This window comes from Gymnodraco acuticeps, unplaced genomic scaffold (genome assembly GCF_902827175.1).
Source record: "Gymnodraco acuticeps unplaced genomic scaffold, fGymAcu1.1, whole genome shotgun sequence".
In the NCBI taxonomy this organism is placed as follows: domain Eukaryota; kingdom Metazoa; phylum Chordata; class Actinopteri; order Perciformes; family Bathydraconidae; genus Gymnodraco; species Gymnodraco acuticeps.
In genome coordinates this window covers 633,343-644,885 of record NW_022992222.1, presented here as the reverse complement: position 1 = coordinate 644,885, position 11,543 = coordinate 633,343, and the positions used below count along the sequence as shown (strand labels likewise).

Sequence of the window (11,543 nt, the reverse complement as noted above, 5' to 3'; positions counted from 1 at the left end):
ATCAGTATGAGAAAAACGACACCCTCTGTCCTTAGACCCTCACATCGTACAAGGAAAAACTTCCAGAGAAAACCCACAGTTTAAAGGGGAACATGGGAGAAACCTCAGTGAGAGCAACAGAGGAGGGATCCCTCTCCCAGGACGGACAGACGTGCAATAGATGCCGTGTGTAAATCGAAGAGATAATACATTTTACAGCATATAGACCGAATGTTAGGAAATGCATGTGTCTGTAATAAGAAGATGAATCCACGAGGATGTCAACAATCCTGTGGAAGCCATCAGGGAAGCAGCATGGCGAGACCCAAGGCAGGACCGCAGAGACAGGTTCAGCCACGACCCGAAGTCCACGACTTAATCCAGAACTCAGGAAAGACAATGAAGGTTGGAATCATAGTTATAGTATACCATGAAATATCTTGCCATTACTTTGCTCTAAATGAGAGTAACAAATGTAATCTGGTAAATAATGCACATGCTTCTATGGGAATGAGTGTTTGTAAATTGGGGTGAATTGACTATCATATACATTTTTGTAATTTAAAAATAATGATATAATGATAATAATACTAGTAATAATAACAACTAGTATTATTATTCATAATTATTTTAGGTAATATAACTGGGGACTGGAAATACATTAATTAATATTTTGATATTTATAAATGTCACCTTTAGTAGTATGGAGCTGGAGTAGCTCTTATTTTGAAAGGACAAAACGGAAGTCTTTCCTAAATACATATACCTTGACACTGGTGACAACGCAGCAGCATCCGGCTGCCACTTTTAGCCATATCGTCGGAAATCTTACAAGTTTTAGGTCACATTTAGTGTTTAACAATGCAGTCCGACACGCTGCTGCACGCGGCTAACTTCAGCACCCTGCTGCTGTGCATGGTGCTCAAGTTCCCGCAGATCTTTGCTCTGATGCGGGCCAAGTCCTCGGCAGGAGTCAGCTTCAACAGTCTACTCCTCGAACTGCTCGGGTATGTGAGTTTTCACTAAGTGCAGTTATTGACCTTTAAAATGTGCAATTTATATGCAAAGTTAAATCAATTGTATCTAAAGTGTTGAGGTAAGCAGTGCATTACTTATTATTATTAATGCTGACGGATGTGATGCTGTCTTCCTGTTACCGTACTTCTCTCGTATAGAACCCCGCCTTTAAACCTATGATCCAAACTCCATTTAAAATGTTCATAAATCATTATTAATTTGATTATAGGAAAAGGTTAATATGTCCTTACATTTTATATAAAACGATACTTAATCCTTCTTTCATAATGGTAAATTCGGCATACATTTTAACCACCATACCTTTTTATGTAAATGAAAACCCCTGCATTTTAGCTCCAACAACCTCACTACCCCACTGTTTGCCTTTGGTAAATGAAGGGTATTCACGAGCACACCCTAAAAGTAATTATGTTGCAAGGATAAAAAGCCAGTTTTATTTTCAGTTTGTGTGTAAAATAGGACAGTGAATTGTCCCGACTGATTTTTTTAATTGAAAAGCTGCTTAATAAAAAATAATCCAACCGTGAAGGAAGGCTTAACACTAAATAATTGTTTACAGAGCTGAGGACAACAAACATGGCGTCAGTTCGGTCTGTTTGTCCTAACATCTGTGTGTGTGGTCTGATCTGTGAGGTTAAATCAGATTCTGGAGTAGGAGCTATTGAAATCAAAAGCAGGGAATACATCTGCCTGCATCCTATTAGTTAGTGGGGATAACACTTGTTTTTTTTAAATATATTTTTGTAGGATTTATTAAAGTTCCACTAGTTCTCTCATGTGTCTGTAAGGGTGTATAGTTTCTCAGTGTGCTGTCTCTCCTGTGTGCCTGGCAGCAGCCTCACTGTGTTAAATGTCTCCACTGTGCTGGTGAGCGATCGCCTGCTGTCATTGTGCATGCTACAATTAAATAACCAGGCATTAGAGCTGCAACCATTAATCGATTAGTCGATTCACAGGAAATTAACATGTTTGCCCTCATTGGTCATGTGTGCGTCCGTGTGTGTTGGAGGAGGGGCTCTGTAAGGAAGTGGCAAGATTTTTTCCGGCTGTGTATTTTGAAATTCTAGCGCACTCGAGCTGGTTCCTCCAAAATTAAGAATGGAGAAACCAGCTCGAGTGCGCTAGAATTTGAAACTACTCATCCGAAGAAAATCTGCCCCTTCTTTCAGACTTCCTTACAGAGCCCCTTCTCCAACACACACGAACCATGACCAATGAGGGCATGAGATAAGTTTGTCCACAGATGGAAGGCTGACAGGCAGGTAGGCCATCCAGTTATTTTAGCCGGCTAAAATGATTGGTCGTGCTTTTTACAGCGCCACGGCTTCCACAGATGACGTTTTTTAATGTATTTATTGTCAAAGCATTTAATATATTCATTGCTATCGGGATGTTAAGAGCATTCCATGGAATATAACAAAAAGTGTTTCTGAAGTGAATTACCTACCCCACCTTTAAAGGTCACCTATTATACAAAATCCACTTTTAAACATAAACATGTACTGTGTTAAAGGTGGGGTAGGTAAGTTTGAGAAACCGGCTCGAGATACACTTGTTATATTCCATGGAATGCTCTTAACATCCCGATAGCAATGAATATCTGAAGTGCTTTGACAAAAAAATCCATAACAAAATGTCATCTGTGGAAGCCGTAATACTGTTTAGCCAAACGGATTGGATTGCCGCCCTGTCTGTCAGCCTTCCATCTCGTGCACGCACAAATGTATCTCGTGCCCTCATTGGGCGTGCCGTCATTGGGCGTGCATTGCAGCAGTACTTCAATGACTCGCCAGCAACAGGCGGCCACTTTCACCAGTCTGCTGACGTCATGAGCGCGTTCATGTGTGTTGGAGGAGGTGCTCTGTAAGGAAGTCTGAAGAAAGGGGCGGATTCTTTTCGGCTGTGTACTTTCAAATGTTAGTGCACTCGAGCCGGTTTCTGAAACTTACCTACCCCACCTTTAAGAGATTCAGAAAGTTTCAGGAAAAAAGATCCGCTCACTTTTTGTCCTGATCCATTTATATAAAAACCTGTCTAAAAATGAGCTGATCAGATTTTGGCCACTTTGTGATGTCATAAAGATGTTTTGGCTTGTGTAACCATTAGCCAATAACCAACCAAGGTAAAGTAAGGTCATTTGTTCTGGGAATGTCATTTTCGAGAGCCTGAGACCTCAAAAACAGGCTTGGGGGTTAAAGCTACAGACGCAGAATCAGCACTTTTGGAACAAGACTGAAACAGAGGGGTTTATGGGATGCTACAATGATCTGTTTGGTATTTCAAGCCAAACACTTCAGAGACATGTTTTCTATATATCTGAGACTTATAATACATCGTTTAAAAGTATATTTGGGGACCTTTAAAGCACCTTGAGTTGCCTCTGTGTATGAAAACGATTGCTTTTTCAATAAACATATTTATAATTATGGCAACCTTGCATTATTTCCTCAGGCCTGCACATAAAGACTGAACACACCAGCAGCCTGTAAACTTGCATCCATCTGCATGTAAGCTTGGTGAGCAGGCATTCAGCTGTTGAGACTCAGGAATTACTTATGCTTAGGACCACAACTAGTTTATTCAATTATCCCCCTCCACTGCATCAGGCTTCTTCTGCCACACACCCAGCTTTTGCCTTGTCTGCTCTTGAATGTCAAACATATTATTCAGTAGCTAACATTATAACACAATGCAATAACCTGAGCCCCTATTCTTCCCAGGTATATTGTTTTTGTAACGTACCAGATGTACTATGACTACCCACCGCCAACATACCTGGAATATCCAATCCTCATTGCACAAGGTGAGCTGTATGAACTTAAACCTCCATTGTCCCTGTCTAGTGAAGTAATTGAAGCAAGAGTTAAATAAGCTAGTGAATTAATTGTAGTTTTCCGCACTCTCGCGGGAATATCTTCGCAATGGAGCGAGCTTCACTTTCGACTGCATGATATAGCCCAGCGCAACACCTTCGTCAAACATGTTCCATTTTCAGGCGATTTGTAATCTGTTCTAGAAAAACGATGTGTTTTCTTTTAGATTTCAAGAAGCATATAGAACAAACAATGGATGTATTTTATGAACATTTATCCATGCTGAAAGTAGATTTAGATGTGTTAGGAGTGAGATAGAGATTATTATCTAATATATGCATCCGATGAAGCATTGCATGAAGTCTGTTGATGATCAGAGGCTGTTGTTGGGGCTGCAAAAACGTTCTTTTATTTTTGTTTTGTAGGCAGACCATACAGGCCTCAGAGAGTTAAACTTGGGCCTGCGACCATAGTTTTACTGTATTTTGTTTTGAAAATCCACAGCGCAGGTTTGTGTCGAACTATGCGGTGTATTTTGCATATCTCTCAGTAGCCAACGATCTATGAGTCTGTTGGCTCGGACATAAACTCCGTAATAAATGTAGTCTCCATTTCATAAGAAGTGTAAAACCTGAGCATTTTAAATCGCATTTGAACGAAATGCTTATGATCTGTTGTATTTATATTGTTGATTTATTGTGTGAACGAGGCGATATAGAGAAGGTTAAGCTGTCATTATTAGGCTGTTATAAACTGTTGGAGTGGTAAGCAGGCCTATTGTTTTGGGATATTTGTGGAGTTAGGTGGTCCGCGAGTTTTTTTTATTGGTTAAGTGTCCATGGTATGAAAAAGTTTGAGAAACACTGCGCTAGTGGATTGTCAACAGGGGAAGCCTCGCTGCGGGCAAATTATCCAGATGGCTAGTCCGCCCCTGAAAAATGTCTATGCACACGTTATTATTAATAATCATTTAAAAAAAAAAAAAAAAAGATTATTTAACATTTTTATTTTGTAATCATCTCGCGACCCCCACTTTGGGAACCCCTGTCTTATCTGTCAGAGAGAAACCATTATGTATTTGTATAATCATACATTTTACCTCCTTGTGTCTATTGACCTGATAAAATGTAATATTTTGCTGCATGTACCTTTTTAAAGTTATTAACAAATAATCTGAGGGGAATTTCATGTTGTTTGTTTTTAACTTGTGATGTGTCATTTTGTAAAGCACTTTGAGCTGCACGTGTTGTATGAAAAGTGCTATAGAAATAAAGCTATATTATTATTATAAGACAAGCAGCAATCTCCAGGCCTACAAAAAAATGTGAAGCCAATGTGGAAGTGCCTTAAACATGCATTATCTCTAATAGACAGGAGGGGGCAACTCCACTGGTTGTAAATAAATCAGATTGTATAGAAGTCTACCAGAAAATGAACCTAGTTCTCACCAGATTTCTTACCTCATTGAAAATATTCCTAATGAGTTTTTAGTCTCAATTGCTAGGTTCAAGTCTTCTTGAATACATCAGGACTTTGAATTATGGTCCCATTTAGAGTTGTATAGAAAATAAAGTTCAGGGTTTAGGGCGTTAATGTATGGTTTGGGTAAGTCTCCCGTTTCTTCTTAGAACTTATCATTTTAAATAGTGTTTTCAATTCATGCAAGTTATGTTGCCTAAAAACCTTGTTCAGCGTTTGGTCAAACTGAGCTTTTGGTACCGAAAAAGAAAAAAAACAAGTTGGAGGAATGTCCATCAGCGGGTCAACAGTAACAAAGGGCACGCCTTCAAAATGGTCCGTGACTACGTTCATTTCTTAAACACGGTCTGAGGTAGAAAATATAAGAACGACTGTGAAGCAGAGAATGTCGTTTCAGGTTGAGTTAATGACACAGTAAGAACTGATATTGGTACGCCTTCAAAGGAAATGAAAGCCTGCAGTCCACTGATCATGTGTCTGTTCCATCTCCCCGTGACCTCAGATGCCATCCTCCTGCTCCTCATCCTGCACTACAACGGCAGCCTGAAGCAGAGCCTCCTTTACACCTTGCTGTATCCTTTCATCACCTCAAATACAATTGTGTTCCCTCTGTAAACGAAAACCAATGACCCAGTGATGCCTTTTACAGTACGTCACGTGTAATGGCCTTAACATAATGTGTTCAGGTTTGTCGGGGGTTGGAGGCTCCTCACTCTGGAGAAGTGGATCATAGATTCGGCCATGGTAATGAATCATTCTAACGTCAATCATAAGTCACAAAGTAAGCAAAGAGAGGTCATCAGTCAGGAGCAATGAGGTGGAGATTTGGACAGGCCTCATTTCACCTGGTGTGTCAAAGGAAGACACACAGGCTTTATGAATGCCAAATAGCTTTGTTGGTTAGTTTGTCTGGGAGAGTGCTGATCCTTCAACTGCTTTCTATCTGAAAATAAAAGTGTTTGCAGGCTACACAAAGTGTTTTGAAACTTTATAAACCATATAGTGAATGTTTATTGAGTCTGACCTCCACTCTCCACAGAGCCTGTGCACATTCATCAGTGCAGCCAGTAAATTTGCCCAGCTGCAGTGCATGTGGAACTCTAAGGACGCAGGACAGGTTAGCGCACTCTCCTGGGCAATGGCTACCTTCACATGTATAGGTGAGTATCACACATTGGACATGAAAACAAAGAAGACCTCCCAGTTCCCAACAGAAGAACAGGGGTAACCACTTTGAATTCAAACCCAAACTCACTCCTCTTAGCTCTGTTTTGTTCTCCACCATTGCCTCAATATTGTGGCTCTATGGCTATGACATGCTCCAACATCCTCATTTGATCAATTAGAATCAGAGAAATGTTTATTATCACTTTTTCACTTTACTGGTTGAGACTTGTGGCTATTTTCCGTACAGAATGTGTTTTTTGTCAGGCAGGTGGAAAGAAAACATCCAAAGTACAAATGTAGTCGTTTGTAACTACACTGTCAATTTACTTCTGTCAAAAATCAACAAAAGTTAGCAGGATTTGTCTATTTGCTGCGCCCTCTTACTTTCGCGTGTGCCCGCATACAAAAATACAGATGTTCCCTGTGTGATACCAGAAAACAATATTTCTGTTCGTCAAAAACGGTATAATTACTCAAATATGAAAATGTTGTCAAATAGACCGTCAGGCGGCAGAGACAGCTTTGTTTTTACGGAGCTCCAACGTCCATCTTGTATACTGGCAACATGTTCTCGAGATAATTGATATATCTTATATACAAGATCAGCGCCCTCATACTATATTTTTCTAGAAAAACCCCTGGTCAGCGACAGGTAATACCTTCAAATCTCCACATATGTAGCACTTTCAGTTTCATTCCTATCTATATTCTAAAGGTTATTACAGTGTTTGCTCATATAGAATTCAAAGTCTTATTTATGGAACATTGTAGTTCCAAAAACATGGCAGAAGGGGATTTTCTAGTAATGGCTGTTGACTGTATTTTCAGATTCATGTGGAGATAAAAACATATCCAAAATGCACTCACTGTCTACAAAATTACTTAATTTTGAATCTGGCTTTATCTTATGATCGGAAATGTTTGCAAATTGGCACAAACTTAATAAGACAATGCCTTGTTTACATATTACATATACAGGCAGTATGAGAAATAAATACCTTTTTTGAACATTAAAGCATGTGAACATGTCACAGTAGTAGAGGCACACAATACAGATATTAACCTGAACATTTGCATAATAAGTCCTCTTTTAAGTTAATTATAAACTTGGCAAGTTTCATGGGGATTTCTAGATACACTTGGAAGATGCCTTATAACAAGCAATTAACTTTAGTTTAATTAAGTCTTATATTACCCAGAGTACACTAGGATCCAGTTTTCAAAAACACCAATATCCTCCTGTTATCTGTCTCCCTCATGTTAGCATTTCTAAGACATTCAGAAGTGCTTAACCAATGTATGAGATGTTCTTCTCCCTACAGGACTGTTAATGTAATGTGTTAGTGCACGAATATGTATTGTGCTTTTTACCCCGCTCCTAATTTCATAAATTAGCAATTCCACACTTCATTAATGAAATATTAGACACTCTCTTTGATGAGGATGTGATTAACGCGGCTTCCTCTTTGTTTCAGCACGGATTTACACCACCACAGTGACAACTGGAGACATGCAGGGTGAGTCAAACTGAATGACAAATGACTGTGGGGTGTGCAGGGTCCCCACAGATCTCTAGAAACATTTCAGAGGCAACCCTTTCATAAGATTTGTTTCCTAAATAACCATCAGCATAGTTTTACATGAACCAAGGATTTATTTTGTGATCTGGTGCTTTGCTACGAGTGATTTGTTTCTCTTTGTATGTGATTTGATTTGACCTTTTAATGCTCGTGGTGCGTCTTTGTGGAGTTGTTTGGTGTCTGGTCATTTGTTAGTTTTCTGGTCTTTTTGTGGGTGTCTTTATGGCTATTTTGCATCTCGTTGTGGTCATTTCTTTGTCCATTTGCCTTCTTTGCATCTCGTGTCCTTTTTTTTTTACCTCTACCTATTGGTCTTGTTCCATCCATCCAATGGCTAAATATTTACATAAAACTGAAGTACTTAATCAGTATTGTTATTCCCATCTTGTCAGAAGTAAAGGGTAAGTCAACTAAAATACTGTGAAAGGGAAAAGGCACTTCAAACCAATATATAGGCCAAATGTAAACATTAGTGATAGTGTAATAAACAGATGAGTTTCCAATGTGTGTACAGGGCAAAATAAGTTAGTTTTTTTCTGCTTGCATTTGAAGAAGTGTTCATTTTTGCAGAGAAGGTGGAACCTCTCGTTTTTTTGGTAGAGGAAAAAGGTCAACTTTAAATGAAATATGGTGACATTGTAAACCCTTTACCGCCTGTAACTTGCACATAATCGATTCATTATGACAAAACAATATCATGATGTTAAGTGTGTCTACTTATATTCTTTGCTTAAGTATTTGAAATCTAATCAAAAAACATGTCTCTTTGTCACAGTTCTGGTGCGGTTCGTCGTCATGACACTGCTCAACATGTGGGTGCTGCTCACCGTGCTCTACTACCAGAGGCAGCGCAGCAGCAGCTCCAAGAAGGAGGACTAAAGCTGGAGGGGGGACCCTGAGCCGGACTGTCCTGTAAACCAGCTGGTCCCAGATCTGTGTAGCAGAGATCTCCGTTACTGCACACGACTGAAAAACAAACCTCACATGTAAAGACGGTTATGTAGGCAGCTTTTTTTTTTAAAGTTACCCATCAAATGTGCTTTTTTTACCTCACTTTTAAACCCACATATCTTTTTTATAACATTTCAGTGACAAAAAAAACAATGCTTTTTCCTACTGTATGTGACAGAATGTAGTGTTATTAGATAAAGAACATTTTTCTATGCAATGAGAAATACTGTAATCTGTAAAGCTTTCCTTATCTGAACTATTTGAATAAAACATTACATTGTGGTCATTTGTCTCACCCTTTAAAAACCCAAAGTTATCACACACCTTTACAAAATTATTTATTTTAAAAACAGAAAAATAATCCAAAACCAAAAGGCACATCCATGTCTTTATTGTTGAAGAAGTTATTATTATAGAGCAGTTTGGTAGCAAACATGCAATCTGGATGTAGAGCCCTTAAATACAAAGTGGACAAGGCTGTATAAATAATATAATGTGCACTGTATGGCATGTAAAATATAGACTGTGTATATTCATATGTATAAAACATGCTTCTTGGTTAAAGGAGAGCACTCGGCACACACACACGCACACACACAAATAGTTACTCTCCACCTGCTATATAAGCCACATACACAACAATGTGCCCAAACTCGAGTTTGGTTACTTTTAATACAAAAATATCAGGACAAAACACTTTTAGAAAAACCTTGAATGGAATAGTGCTGCTCAGTATTTGACTGGTGGGATATGATTGCATAACCTTCATTGTTTCTGCTTCTTATGGGTAGATCTACGGAGGCTGACAGTTGCAAACACCCATCAACGGCCCAAAACACTTCCATTAAGAGAAACATGCAGCAGCTTCAGAAACTAATCAAATATAAAGAAACATCTTCACCAACATGACAATACATGTTTAGCGCTGTGTAAACGAAACACTGCAAAGAAAAAACGCTGCAAGAAGCTCCAAACACAACAGAAGCGGATACACTTCAAAGTGACGCACACAGCTAGTTGCAGCCTGTTCCATAAGTGTTTTGTCAGTATACTAGAAGTGAGTAGGTTAGCTACGTCAGCTTGCTGCTAGCTTACAGCACATCTGCAATAATATCAGAAGTGATCAAATTGTTCAAATAAACATTTTTAGGCAAGTTTCCAGTGACAGTTGGCCAACTTTATTAACCCCCGAACGTCAACAAGCGCTCCCGTCCCAGCTGTGTGCGTCACTCTTTACTGTCCTCGTTTCTGTGTATGGGCATTTATCATCAAGTTGGTGAAGATGTTTCTTCATTTGCATGTGTTTCAGCACATTTGTGTTTTTATATTCGCAGCGTATTGGTAACTTCAGTGCATTGCTCCTGATGGAGATACGTTGGGTCGTTCTAGCCTGTTTGCGCCTGTCGGCCCCCGTATGGATTCCCCTAAATCCTAAGAGGTGGAGGCCTGAAAAGGCAAACACATGCAGGTTCACTCAGAGGAGTTGGTGATGAGGGCAGGCTTCAGTCAAGTATATTTGGATAAAGTAATACAATGCCTGCGTGTCGTCTCTGGTAAAGTACATTCAAACAACAAACAATGAGTAGAGCTCGGATCAGAAAAGCGTTACCGGTGCACCCCTTGAATTCAGTAAACATTAACCCTCATAACTGACAGTGCAGGTTTGAAAGATTACGGGGTTGTGAGGATCTCATGTCTAATCTAATGCCATCTGTAACGAGCAAGTGGTGATCCAGAGCGAGTCAGAAATCTGAATAAGAGGCACTCAAGGAATTATTTGCTGAATCCTGGGAGGAATATGACACTCCTTCCCCTCACAGCTGCTTTGCTTAAGTACCTTATTCAATTTGTGACCCGTGTGAAGCAGAGTTGTGGGAAGCTACAATCAATAAAAGAGTTTGGATAAGTGAGATCAAGTCTTCCGCCATTACAGAACGAGTGTAGTGTTCCCCCTTTATACCCTTCATATTGTTCATTATACACACGTTTATTTTTGGCCACAAGAATCCCCAAAGGCGGTGAGGAGTTTTTTCTGTCGGGTCCTTCAATCAGAAAGTGTCCTTGTGAGGTAAGTGTGTCCCCTTGTCGGCTCATAAGAGCTCTTTTGTGTTCTGTGGGAGCTGAACGAGCCACTTCAGCCCTCAGAGACACTTCATAGGTCTAGTGGAGGGCCCGGGAGGAGCTAATACTCTTACAATATATCCATCATGGTGTAGAGATCGCAGGTGCTCAGGTGAGTGTGATTACCCGTTGGAAATGCCCCGAAAAGAAGTTCAACGGGTAAAAAAAAGGGAATGCTGACTGTCACAGGCTGAAGCACGGCGGGTGGCTTGTGGAGATGTGATGGGTTCAGTGTGCTGATCTGCAAACGGAGCTTTGTGTAGTCTTTGATTTAGGAGGACACCCCCCACCACCACATCCACGATGCGCTGCAATCTCAAGCGTGGTTAACTGGAGGAAGAGAGAGAAACAGATGTGACATTAGACACAGCAAACACTGATCAGAGGATGACCACATGTGCTCACAGGATATAAA

The 11,543-nt window shown here is 39.9% G+C and overlaps 2 protein-coding genes across 2 annotated transcripts in view; one reads left to right on the top strand and one right to left on the bottom strand.

Annotated features, from left to right (window-relative positions):
- The first annotated feature begins 727 nt into the window (after positions 1-727).
- Positions 728-9,290, top strand: slc66a3 (solute carrier family 66 member 3). Its single transcript, XM_034206008.1, has 7 exons — positions 728-986; positions 3,738-3,820; positions 5,812-5,881; positions 5,996-6,053; positions 6,349-6,469; positions 7,952-7,993; positions 8,832-9,290. The coding sequence occupies exons 1-7, from the start codon at positions 841-843 to the stop codon at positions 8,933-8,935; spliced, it is 624 nt and encodes a 207-aa protein (XP_034061899.1). The 5' UTR covers positions 728-840; the 3' UTR covers positions 8,936-9,290.
- Positions 9,291-9,328: 38 nt separating this feature from the next.
- The window catches only part of rock2a (rho-associated, coiled-coil containing protein kinase 2a), a 56,613-nt gene continuing 54,398 nt past the window's right edge, over positions 9,329-11,543 (bottom strand). The window contains 1 exon segment of the mRNA XM_034205981.1: positions 9,329-11,458. Coding sequence (XP_034061872.1) covers positions 11,455-11,458 — 4 coding nt within the window. The 3' untranslated portion in view covers positions 9,329-11,454.